The sequence below is a fragment of the Heloderma suspectum genome, chromosome 13, assembly GCF_057233095.1.
Source record: "Heloderma suspectum isolate Gila_16-S chromosome 13, 16-S_ref, whole genome shotgun sequence".
In the NCBI taxonomy this organism is placed as follows: Eukaryota; Metazoa; Chordata; class Lepidosauria; order Squamata; family Helodermatidae; genus Heloderma; species Heloderma suspectum.
The window spans coordinates 31,258,770-31,271,511 of record NC_139470.1 but is presented as its reverse complement, the minus strand read 5'-3'; the positions used below and the strand labels follow the sequence as shown (position 1 = coordinate 31,271,511).

The following is a 12,742-nucleotide window of genomic DNA, read 5'->3' as shown; positions in this document are numbered from 1 at the left end:
CAGTAAATAAAAACAAGACAAGTTAGAAAAAAGCAGAATAAATCTCCATAACACCACAGATCGCATCTTAAAAGCAAGCTTGAAAAAAAACATTTTCACCTGGTGCTGAAAATCAGAGAGGGTGGGCCATCCAAACCCTTTCGGGAGCAAGCCCAATAGGCCATCTGCCCCACATTTCTGTAGTCGCGCATGCTGAGCAGGTGGGTTTCAGTCACCAAGAAAGACAAGGCAACAGGATTAGTTTTACCTACCGGAAGCAGGAAGCGTGCCAAACTTCATTAACGGTTCTGTAGAGTCGCTGACCAGCGGCAGTGCTGTCCCCACATCCCAAGCACCTCCACTCCTCTTCACCTACACACAAGCACAAAGACTTATCACTTTAGCAGCTACCCCGGAACAGGAAGAGCTTCCTCACTTCTCAATATCTTGAGTAAAACAGCAGCAGCTGGAGTCCCTCAATATACGCCTTCACCAGTCACAGGATGCAAAGCAGTGCAAGTGTCCAAACCTGCAACCAAGTCACACTACGATGAAATTTGAGAAGAACCGCCCAAACGGTCCATCTAGGACAGCCTCCTGCTTCCTTCCCTCAGTGGCCAGTCAGATGCCTCCAGGAAGCCCCCAAGCAAGAGAGGAGGGTAAGAGCCCTTTCTCATTCTGGCGTCCCAGCAGCAGACACCCAGGGGCATGCCACCTCTGAAGCCAGAGGTTCCATCATGCTTAGTAGCCCTGGTAATCATATCCCCCCAAAATCAGATTCATCTCTCCTAAAGCATTCTAAGCTAGCAGCTATCCCTGCAGCCTGTGGCTGCAAGTCCAAAGCGTCATTGAAAGGGGAGAGGTCTCCAGCGGACGGGGCCAGGGACAAGCAGGTCTTTGGGTCAAGCCAGCAGCCTGGCGCAGCTGTCAGGCAAGGCTTCAGAGGTGCAGAGGAAGCAGCAAACCTCAAGGGGGCACTGAGGCATAGCTTATGACAAAGACAGGAGGTGGCCTGTCTTAGAATCACAAGCTTTGGCTGGCTCCCGAGGTCAGTCAAAATGTGTGGACCGCTTTTCCTGGTACACCCTCCTCCAAGCTGTTGCTCTCAAGATGTGTTGGACTACAACTCCCATTATCCTCCAGCCACTGGACAGTTACAGTCCAACACATCTGGAGGGCTCCAGGTTGGGGAAGGCTGCATTAGTGCAACTTTCACCCCCAATATATGCAAGCTGAAGCTGAACCCTGACAAGACTGAGGTACTTTTGGTGGGAGACAAGAGGAGGCTAGGGGATGTTGACCTGGTGTTGAATGGGGTATGGCTACCCTTGAAAGATCAGGTCCGCAGCCTGGGGGTCATTTTGGACTCCCAGCTGTCCATGGAGGCTCAGGTGTCAGCTGTGAGCTGGACAGCGCTGTATCAACTCCATCTGATACAGCAGCTGCGCCCCTTCCTTCCCAACCATCTGCTCCCATCGGTAGTACATGCCCTGGTCTCCTCTCGTTTAGACTACTGTAATGTGCTCTACGTGGGGTTACCCTTGAAGACGGTTCGGAAACTGCAGCTGGTACAGAACGCGGCGGCTCGCCTGATTAAAGGAAGCTGCCAGTGAGATCACATCATTCCAGCGCTGAAGGGGTTGCACTGGTTACCAGTTGTTTTCCAGGCCAAATTCAAGGTGTTGGTTTTGACCTTTAAAACCCTATATGGTTCCGGCCCAGCCTATCTTAAGGAGCACCTCCAGCAGCACCAAACAGGCCGCTTAACAAGATCAGCCTCGGATGGCCTTCTCTCTGTCCCATCAGCCAGGACAGCTAGACTGGTGGGGACAAGGGAGAGGGCCTTTTCTGTGGTGGCCCCCACTCTGTGGAACTTCTTCCCTAGGGAACTCCGCCATGCCCCCTCTTTAATGAGCTTCCGTCGTGCATTAAAAACGTGGTTGTTCAGGCAGGCATTTGGGGTGGGTTAGGGTATTTTAGAAAATGTTTTTATTGTAGAATTTTATTGTTTTAAACTGTTTTATTATATGTTGTACATCGCCCAGAGTGGCTGGCTGACCAGCCAGATGGGCGATTAATAAATTTAATAATAAAATAAAATAAATAAAGCTCAATACAGTGCTCTACAGAGGAAAATTTTTTATGGTGGAAATCAAGCGACCCCACGGGGCCAACCTACACAAAAACACAAGTTCAGTGCTTTTTAGGGCTTACTCAGATGTGTATGACAGAGTAATGCTGGCATTTTCCCCACAATGCAAGCGTGAAAGGATTACCTCCCTTGTTTAATTAACTGGGTTCCCAGAAGAAAGGGAAAACGTTTTTATCACTGGACTTTTGCTTCAATCAGCCTTCTCCAACATGGAGCCCTCCAGATGTTTTGGCCTACAACTCCCATCAGCCTCAGCCACCATGGCCAATAGTCAATGATGACAGGAGTTGTAGGACAAAACATCTGAAAGACAGCATGTTGGGGAAGGCTGGGTTAAGCCAATCACAGATTTGAAAGAGGAGAATGCATCAGAAAGCCAAGAAAAGTACTTTTGCCAGCATCTAGGGCTGGGGTGGGCTACTCCAGATGTCTGGACCTACAACTCCTATCATTCATTACAATTTGCTATACTGGCTAAGGCTGCTGGGAGTTGTAGCCCTCCAGATGCTTTGGCCTACAAGTTGCCCACCCCAATCTAGGGAGATGCACACTTGGACTGTGTTCGCATGACACAACATCCTGTCGTGGGTAACAAGCCACGGTGGGTTGTCATGTTGTCCAAACCGATTACCGCAGGGTGGCTTGTGTGTGGGCAACAAGCCACACCAACAACCCATGGCATGTTGTACTCACGATGGGTTGGCGTGTCATCCAAACCCGGAGACACAACTTATCCTGGGTTGCAGCCATTGGGCAGTGAGCTGTGCAGCAAGAGCCACTTCCAGTGCCCCTTTCCAGAGACACCCCAACTATGCCCGAACAGCACTTTGGAGGGGCTGCCACAGGCTCCCCCTGTCCCCACTCCGAACATGCCCCGGTCATTGTCAGACCTTTAAAAAAATTTTGTTTTAATTTTATTTGTGCAAAACAGGGCAGAATTTTTTTTTCCACATTTTTCTGACCCCGGGGAATATGTGCAAATGCCCCCCCTTTCTAAATTGGGTTTTCTGACTGACAAAAATATACCGGCTTGCCTTGCCTGGAGCCTTGTATATTTGAGCTGTCAGATGTACAAGGTAACAGGCAAGACTAGACTGCAAATAGGCTGGTTTGACAGCTGTTGGAAGGTGGAGAAATGGGTTGTAGATCACCCCCTTACCAAGGTTATCCTCAGGGTTCAAAGGGTTGCCCTGAACCTTGGGGGTGCTCTGCTTTGAATCGCCACTTCCCCAAGTCCCCAGCAACTGTTTTTCATATAAAAGTGCTCCCCCTCCTTTTTGCTCCCGGTCGCAGTAACTGCTTCTAGTTTGAGAGCTGTCAAATTAGATGGGGTTCCTCGAGTGGGAGCACAAAGGGGGGTGGCATGCACTTTTCTATAAAAAAAAAAAAGAGTTGCTGCCCACTTGGTGAGAGGGAGACTGTGAGGAGAGCACTCCCAAGGGTTGGGGCAACCATTTAAATGCTGGGCATCTCCCTGCTATGTGGGTAATGTTGAGCACTTGACAGGTGGGGAAAAGTGCTCAACATTACCCACTTAGCAAGGAGATCTCCACAATTTACAGGGTAGCAGCAGTGCAGTGCAACATTTGAGCCCAACAAACATGCAGAGAAGGACTTGGCCTGACCATCTTGGCTAAGCTATGCTTTGAGCCTGGGTTTCCTACCCTCATGTCTTACTCTCTAGCCACCACACAACACCGGCTCAAGATGTGCACACACCCTTCCCTCCCTCCAGTACCCCAAGCACACAGCTAAAGACGATTCTGCATGGGAGAGCTGGCCAGAGAAGTCATTCTGTCATCAGTGTTCACCAGCCACTGCCTACCCAGGACAGCTGGGAGCCTCTGCTGGCTAGTGTCCAAAGGGCTGGATACTTGCACACTCGTTTAGCATAATGACTAAAGAGGCAGAGCTTCGAAGCTGAAAACCCCAGTTCAAATCTTGGCTCTGCAATTAACTCATTAGATCAGCCTTCCCCAACCTGGTGCCCTCTGGAAGTGCTGGACTGCAACTCCTATCATTCCCAGCCAGCACCCAGTGGGGGTTCTGGGAGTTGTAGTCCCACACATCTGGTGGGCACCAGGTTGGGGAAGGTTGCATTAGATGGACTTAGGCAAGGCATGACCTCTGAGCTACCCCATATGCAATGTGGGGATAATAATACAGGCTTAATTGTTATTTCCCACAAACATATATTTGGCCACCCAGCATGGAGGCTTCATGCACCAAGACAGAACGGACACAGACACATGATTTATTGCCACCACTAATTAGACTTCCAGCTTCAGAACCCTCAGGAACGGGCCCAAGGCACGAAGCTGCCAAACCCTAATGGAAAGGGGAGGCTGCATCTGCTCAGGGTCAGTCCGTTGTGCTGAATCTGCTGTACAAGTCAGGACAGGGTGGGGCATAGTTTAATGGGCATGGAAACGTCCTGGGGGGAAAGGCAAAACCCATTTCCCATTATAACTGAAGTCAACACTGGACTACCTGCCAAAGGTTTTTGTATAGCCATACGAGTCTTGGACTAAAGCTAGATGGTAGTTTAAAAAGATAATCTCTTGCCCTAACTTTGTATCTAGCGAAGAGGCCATTGTGTCTTATCATATGTCAATGGTCTTCAAATCCTCCTCATCGAGTTATCAGCCAAGGACCCTCACGTCACACAGCAGTCTGTGGCTCACCGTAGGCCTCTGATCCTGGTGGTAGAGTATAGCCACCCAGGGAGGCTCACCTGGCGTCTATGCTGTGTTCTTTTTGGCGCCAGGTGAATATCCTTTTCTTTTCCCAGGCATCCTAGTCTTTCAGCTTCTGTTGTTTTAAGGGAGGGAGCAATCCTATGGCTGCTAGATGGTTATAAGATATGCTGTTTTCCGGGAACTGACCTCGGAGACCGCACTCCGAGGTCAGTTCCTGGAAAGCCGACCTCCCCCAATGTCCGCGCTGCCTCAGAGGCAGCACAGAGAAGCCCCGTCCTCCGCGCTCAGAACAGGAGCACACAGCAGCTGAAAAGGGGCAGGGCTGGGGGTGTTCCAAGGTGGGGAGAGCAAAACTGCGTGCACAACACATCCTATGTCATACAGCAGCCTCCTCTCCTGCTCCCCCCCCCCCCCGTGGCTAGATAGCCAAAACCGTCTGAAAACCAAAACCAGCTGAAAACCGGTTTTCTGCCAAAAACGGCAGAAAAAGCAGGACAGAAGAGGTAATGAAGGAATGATCCCCCCCATGCTTCTCCTGCCTTGCTTTGGATAGGTGGTTGCCTCTGAGTTCGGAGGTGGCCGCCTTTCTAGATAGGATTGCACCCTTAGTGTATTTTAAATCTTTGCACTGTCGCTAGGTTCTATCTGGTAATTATTTTTTTACTTTATATTGTAGCTTTAAACTTTTATATTGTATTATATTGTGTTTTATTTTATAGTTTTAATTGCTGTGAACTGCCCAAAGAGCTTCAGCTATTGGGCGGTATAGAAATGTAAGGAAGGAAGGAAGGAAGGAAGGAAGGAAGGATGACTAGTAACCATTGAAGCTTTATCTTCCACAGATTTGTCTAATCCCCCTTTAAAGCCATCCAAGCTGGTGGCCATCACTACATCTGGTGGTCGCGAATTCCATAATTTAATTATGTGCTGTGTGCAGAAGCTCTTCCTTGTATCTGTGCTGGCTGTTGGGCTTCACCTTTGCCCTGCGTGAACTTAGAGGTCACATTAGAGTGCACCAAGACACTCCTGCAGCTGCACAGCGGAGGGGAAGATCAGCAGCACTGGAGTAGTTGTCACTCATGGAAGTTTGCTTGCTGTTACTGATCTCTTAATTGAGGAACTCGATTGTCCTGGGAAATATGGAGGTTCCTTACAGCCTTGCTTTGAAAACCACACCTATGTCTCATCCATAGGGAAGAACAGCCTCTGGGAAGGGAAGTGTATCCTTCATCTGGAGTACTGTGTCCAGTTCTGGGCACCGCACTTTAAGAAGGATGCAGACAAGCTGGAGAGGGTTCAGAGGAGGGCAACAAAGATGATCAGGGGACTGGAAACAAAGCCCTATGAAGAGAGACTGAAGGAACTGGGCATGTTTAGCCTTGAGAAGAGAAGACTGAGGGGAGACAGGATAGCGCTATTCAAGTCCTTGAAAAGTTGTCACAGAGAGGAAGGCCAGGATCTCTGCTTGATCATCCCAGAGTGCAGGACACGGAATCATGGGCTCAAGTGACAGGAAGCCAGATTCCAGCTGAACATCAGGAAAAACCTCCTGACTGTTAGAGCAATACGACAATGGAACCAAGATGAAGTTAAGACAGCCTGTCAGGGATGCTTTGACTTAGATTGTTGCACTGAGCAAGGGGTTGGACTCAATGGTCTTATAGGCCCCTTCCAACCCTACTATTTTATGATTCTATGATCCTTCACAAATGCAAGATCTTTTCCTTAAATAGGAAGGGTGTTTTAAATGCAGGAATCTGCCATCACCCTGCTGAGATTTCCATATTACAAGACACCTAGGCTATCTTATCTCACGCTCTTGTACAAGAACAAACCCTCCACAAAGCTGTTACTAAAGAACGCTACTTGTTTAACTAAACCATCTGTGGAACTACTAGTCTATCACTAGTTAGTGAGACACCCAAGCAGATGGGTCTCTCTAAATATATCCTTAAGGAGCCTGGGATTTAAGCTCTAACACAGCCTGTATTGCAGGAAATGTGGCATGATCCAGTGCTAAGAATGCAGTTGTCTTGAATTCCCTGCTGCCCCTCCCCATGTTCCAGTTTTTAAGGACCACTTCCTTCTCCTTCCACATAGGGTGATGGGTGGAAGGCTTGTGCTGATCCTCCCACTTTTCTACAGCAACTCTTGTAATAGCTGTAAAGTCATGGAAAAAGCAGAAGAAAAAGAAAGCCAGGGAATGACATTGACTCAGAAGTAATAGTTGGGATGCAGATTCCTGCTACATAGTAAGTTTTCACAGGGATGTCGCCCAGCAGCAGAGACCACAAGTCACCTATGCATTAAGAGATTCTCCACATCTACGCAGTACAACAGGCAAGTCCTTGTTTTCAAATTTGGCTTGGCAAACACACCTAGTGCCAGTCAACCTGTGGCCACAACAGGACTCTCCCAAAATAAGCCCATCTTCACACACAATAATAATTTCATTTCGGCCACCTCACATAAAGTAATGGTGGGTGAACCCATTTCACAGCACCTCATCTGTCCTTTACAGAGGATTCTGGGATGTGGGTCCTCCAGTCCACCTGGAATGCGACTAGGGAGACCTATTTACGCCCGTCACCCTGTGCAACCCACATGCACGCCCTATAATAGGGGTGAGGAACCATGTCAGTGGACTAGAGCCCCACTGGCCCCAACCACCATGGCCGATGGTCAGGGATGATGGGAGTTGTATTCCAGCAACATCTGGGGTTGCACAGATTCCCCACCCCTGCCCTAGAATGTGTCAACATCTCTTGGCAGATATGCCCTACATGGAAATAGTGACGGCAGGTCGTGTCTTTCAGGGAGCCTTACTGAAGAACCACCGATAAGCTTCTCGGGGCGCCCAGGCGCATGGTCTGCAGATCTCCAGGCTAAAGCCAGTAAGAGTTTCAATGCAGTAAGCAGCAGCTCCGTCATGACTACTGGCACCGATACCACACCTGATGAATTCACGTAGGAACAACACCCAGAGATGCAGATAACCTAAGTTCCATAGATAAGCACAAACACAACTCTCGCACGTCCACCACCAGAACAATATAAAAGTTACAGGGAATATCAAGAAATCAATTTCACTCATGTCAACAATGCAGCCCTGTAAGATAACTGGGTCAGTGTGACAAGAGAGAAGAGTTAGAGCAGGCATGTATCCAAAGGCACAAAACCAACATTCCAGGAGTCCCAAGACACAGAGAGGGAGCCCCAACATACTGCCACATTGCACCCCACCATTTACATCCCACACACCCCCTCGCCTTTGCCTGTGTCGCCTGCCCTCTGTTTGCCTCGTCATGCGGAGAGCCATGCAGCCAGAACAACAGTGGCAAACAGAGGACAGGCGGCTTCTCTAGAGAGCCTCGCCGGCTGCTCTCTCAGCAAATGCCATGGCAGGAGAGCAGCTGGCAGCACTCCTGCTGGAGGCAACGGGCCCTCTTGGGGGAGGGAGCCGTGCAATTCACCACTCCTCCCACTCTGCCACCTGACGCAGCTGCCTCACCCTGCTTCATGGGAGGGCCAACCTTGGAGAGGCAGCCCACATTTTCAGGCCTTAAAGTTATATTAACTGAGCCTGCTCGCCCCAGGCCAACTGAACTGGAGCAAGGAAGTTTATGGTGCACACCAATGCCTATTAAGCTCAATAGGGGCTCTGCCACTGATTTTAGCAGAGTAGGATTGCAGCCATAGACATTTACACTCAAGTAGCCCAGCAGATTCATAAGGATGCAAGTCAGGCGTAAGTGAGCGAGAGATCTGTCATAGACGTTTCATGGATGACAGCAGACATATCAGCGTGTCATGAACCACGCCCTCATTACCGAGCCCAGCACAATATGGCACATATGGGGGGTTCAGACCATCCCCTCACACCCCAAACAATTAAATCAGAAGCTTCTTCACCAATAAAGTCCATCAGTCGACCATCCTATGGCCTAAGAATGGCCAAGGAAGAGCCAAGACTAGCCACCCAACCCTGTCACCAAGCTGATGGAATGGGTAAGGAACCCCATACACACCACAGCCAAATGGAGTGGATCAGGCACCTCTGGTGGAGATGAAGAAATGCCAGAGCCAAAACCTGCAGTCTTTGAGGATGTAAGTTCAGCATCAGTGTTGGGGAAAATTGTTCAGAGCTCCTTCTCATCTCACAAGCCACCTGCCGCAGAGCCCACCAGGGCTGTGGCCTGACACAAATAAGCAATACAGGACAGAGCACATCTGAGCATGTGCAGAGCACATCGGCTGAAAACACGGGAAAGTACCCACAGGTCTGAATTCGGCAGCCAACAGCTAAGCAAGCATCTCCTTTGTCAGTTGGTCTACCAAGGTCGGGCAAGAAGCTGGCACCACCTCCGTGCCCTGCTTGCGAGTAGCCAGAAACATCCGGCTGGCTACCAGTGAATGGCAATCACACCTCTGCTTTGGGAATCATCAGGACTTAAAGAAGGCAAACACTGCCTCCCCTGACCTGGCGCCTTCCAAATGTGTTGGACTGCACGTCCCACCATCCCCAGCCAGCACAGCCACTACTGGCGGTAGATGAGGAGAACCGTAGTACATGGACGGATTAACTGAACAGCGTTATTTAGGCTCCGCTTTGAGGCTCATTACCCCAAACGGCTCAACCACAAACCGCGATCGAGCCAGCCGCCTCTTCCTGAGGATCGAGCCACTGAGGGAGGCAGAGTAAGCGCCGGAGGGGAGGGGAGGGGAGGGGAGGGGAGGGTAGGCCATCACCAACCTGCCCTGCCCTGCCCTGCCCTGCCCGAGTGCTTTCCAGAAACATCTGGCACGCCCGTCCGCGGCTGGAAACAGGAGACTGGGCTGTGGAGCTCCCGGCGGGGTGGGCGCAGTCTCCTCACCTCCGCCCGCCCGCCCCGGTTGCCTGGCAACGCAGGCGTGGCCCCTCCCCCGCGGCAAATCGCGGAAGGGGCCGGCGCGGAAAGGAAATCTCGGCCGCGGGCCCCCCTTACCCGCCGGCGCGGCCGCCGCTGCGGCGACTCCGCCGTCCATCGCGCCGGCCGGACGCCGCCAAGTTCCTCCTCAGCGAGGCCCACCCGCGCGTTACGTCACCCGGCCTCTACGGAACGCGGGGTGGGCCACATCTCCCCCGCTGCGGCACGGAGCACACCGCCGACGTCGCCGCCGCACCTGGACCTGCGGGTGCCCCGCCCTCCTCGGCGAAACCAGCCCGCCTCTCTCCCTGCCAGCGGCCGATCACCGCTCCACCGCCCGCTCAGCACGCTGCCCCGCCCCCGCCGTCTTTTCCAGCCAATGGACAGCAGGCTCAGCCACTACCGCCCGCCTCCTCCGCTTGGACGGACACTCGTTCTCTCTGCGCCGGCTCTTCCGAACATTCTGTGCCCGCCTCCTCTCCGTCTGCGAAACCAATCAGAGCTTCCCGCTCCCGCCCATTCCGCCGCTGCACGTGGACGAGAAGCCGCCCGATGATCTCACCTCTGGGCGGCTGAGGGGGCGGGGCTGCCATATTGGCAGCTATTGTTATGGCTCTCCGGCCTCCCCCAGCCTGGCGCCCTCCAGAGGTGTTGGACTGCAACTCCCATTACCCCCATTGGCTGGGCATGGTGGGAGTTGTAATCTAACACAGGTGGAGGGCGCCAGGCTGGGGGAGGCGGCTAGAAAGAGGCAATTAAATCTGTATCGATGAAACATTAGAACAGGGGCAGGCAACTCGGGGCCCTCCGGATGTTTTGGCCTCACCATTGGCTACGCTGGGCAGGGCGGATGGGGGTTGTGGCTCTGCAGATGTTTTGGCCCACAAGTTGCCCACCCCTACATTAAAACAGTCCCAAAGGGCATCTTAACCTGGAGCCACATCAGCAACAAAACCACTTGCAGGCGGGGGCAGGGGGAGGAGGGAAGCCGCTCCTGTTGGAGGTCAGACAAGCCAGAGGGTGAGGGGCCTGTGGCTGCCCCCCTGCCCCACTTGGGCCTTCCCCTCTGCAGCCCTTGCCAGAAACAGGATCCAGGACTCCATGGAACAGGCCTTGGTCTGATCCAGCGGCCAGGGTCGCCCGATGTTCTCCAGGCCAGTGGAAAGGCATTCTGCGCCCCAGATGAGGTGCCCTAGCCAAGATGATTCTGCCCTGCCTACTCACCTGCCCTACTTCTGAAGGTGGTGGGTGGGACAGAGCAGGGCCTCCCCTGAAAACCTCTGAAGCGGGGTAGCCAGGATCGCGCGGGCCTCCTTCCAATCCCTGGCCGCGTGGTTGCATTTCAGAAGATGACAGGAACCTGCCACGTGGAGCTCCCAATCTCCATTCCCACAACTGGGAGACCCAAAAGGCGCATGGAGTAACCTGGGGAAAACCTCCTAGGGTCACATTGTGAGGCCTACCCAGAATTTAGAGAAAGCACAGCTGTGCTGGATAGGGATGATGGGAATCGTAGTTCAACACATCTGGAGGCTGCCAGGTTGGGGAAGGCTGCTTCGAAGGAAGGACCAGCAGGCAAAGGTCTGGGGAAAATGTAGCTCCAGCTTTAAGAGAGGAACTGCAGTTCAGTGGCCGAGCTCCTGCCCTGCATGCAGAAGGCCCCAGGTTGCCTCCCCACATGAGGCTGGGAAAGAGCCCTGTCTGAACCCTGGAGAGCTGCGCCCAGTCCACACAGAGGCAATACTGAGCTAGATGGACCCATGGTCTGATGCAATATAAGGCAGCTTCTAAAGTTGCCACTATCACCATTTTCTCCACACTTTTTCTTCATCTAGGACTAGGCCGATAAATGGTAAGCCAGGTCACACAGCAGCAGGGAGAAAAGGACTGGATTTCGCCTGTGGGTGCCAGTTGCCGACTCCTACTTTACAGTCTTCAGAGTCCCCGCTCCTGCCAGGGTCAACTCCCTCCTGCTTGATTTTTCTGAATGCTTATGTGCCAAGTATGTAATTGCAGCAAACATTTGAAGGGTCGGTGCAGACAGTCCTGAGCTTAGCTACGAGGAAGGCGGCCTCTGCTCTAACATCCGTCTTTGGGGTCTGTCTGGATGACGGGGGCTTCACAGCCTCGAAGTGGGCAGCAGAGGCTGGTAGAGAAGCCCCTCTTTAGCAGCCTCTCTAGCCAGCGTGCTCTCCCTGCTGCCAGCCAATGAACGACACTTGGCACAACAGGGCCTTGTTCAGAAAGCAAAGCAGCTTTCTAGACCTCTTTGTGGTGGCGGCAGCAGCAGGTGAGGAGGTGCAGGGTGAGGGCAGGGGTCCTGGCTGGAAAAGTCTACTGGGGTGGGGGAGCAAAAGCAAGAGTGAGTGCCAAGCCCTTGGCACCCCTCAGCTGCTCCCAGGTGTCAGGCGGCAAGGAAGACCATCATGCATATCTGCGCGCTCTCCTTCAGGTGGAGGAAGAGGCACGTCTGTTGGATCCTTTGGGTCACGCTGCGAGCCAGAAGGGAGCTTGCCACAGCTCCTTCCCCAGGGAGAAGGGAGGATGAAAAGCAGCAGCTGGCTCTAGAACAGAGTCCATGGAGCATGGACCAGAACAGCAGCCCCTGGAACAGCCCCCCCCCCCACGGCCAGGGGTTCCCAGCTAAACCGTTGGACTGTAGTAGAAGCAGTTGCTCCCAGGGTTAGCTTCTCCGTGGAGCCCAGAAGCACATGGAGGGATGAGTGGGGAGGCCACAGGGGAAAGAATCCTCTTTGCCCCAGACTACCTCTCTTCCCCTACTCCAAAATTGTTTCACAGGAACCCTCCTTCTAACAAATAGTGTATTTTATGTAAGTGAAGCCCCTCAGGTGCAATGGCCATACACTTGCTAATACAACAACACAATTATTACACCCAACAATTCTCCCCCATTTAGTCCTCTAAATGTGGTGGACTGCAACTCCCATCATTTGACAGAATGATGGGAGCTGCATTCCAACATATCTGGAGGGCATCAGGTAAGG

At 52.3% G+C, this 12,742-nt stretch overlaps 1 protein-coding gene across 2 annotated transcripts in view; it reads right to left on the bottom strand.

Annotated features, from left to right (window-relative positions):
• Positions 1-10,001, bottom strand: part of LIMK2 (LIM domain kinase 2) — a 68,509-nt gene extending 58,508 nt beyond the window's left edge. For both annotated transcript variants that reach the window (XM_084819800.1, XM_084819802.1), the window contains exons 1-2: positions 9,816-10,001; positions 252-351 (exon numbers count right to left, since the gene is read on the bottom strand). In XM_084819800.1, the coding sequence (XP_084675926.1) occupies positions 252-351; positions 9,816-9,855 (140 nt within the window). In that variant the 5' untranslated portion in view covers positions 9,856-10,001. The remainder of the gene's footprint in view (positions 1-251; positions 352-9,815) is intronic.
• Between the last annotated feature and the right edge of the window lie 2,741 nt (positions 10,002-12,742).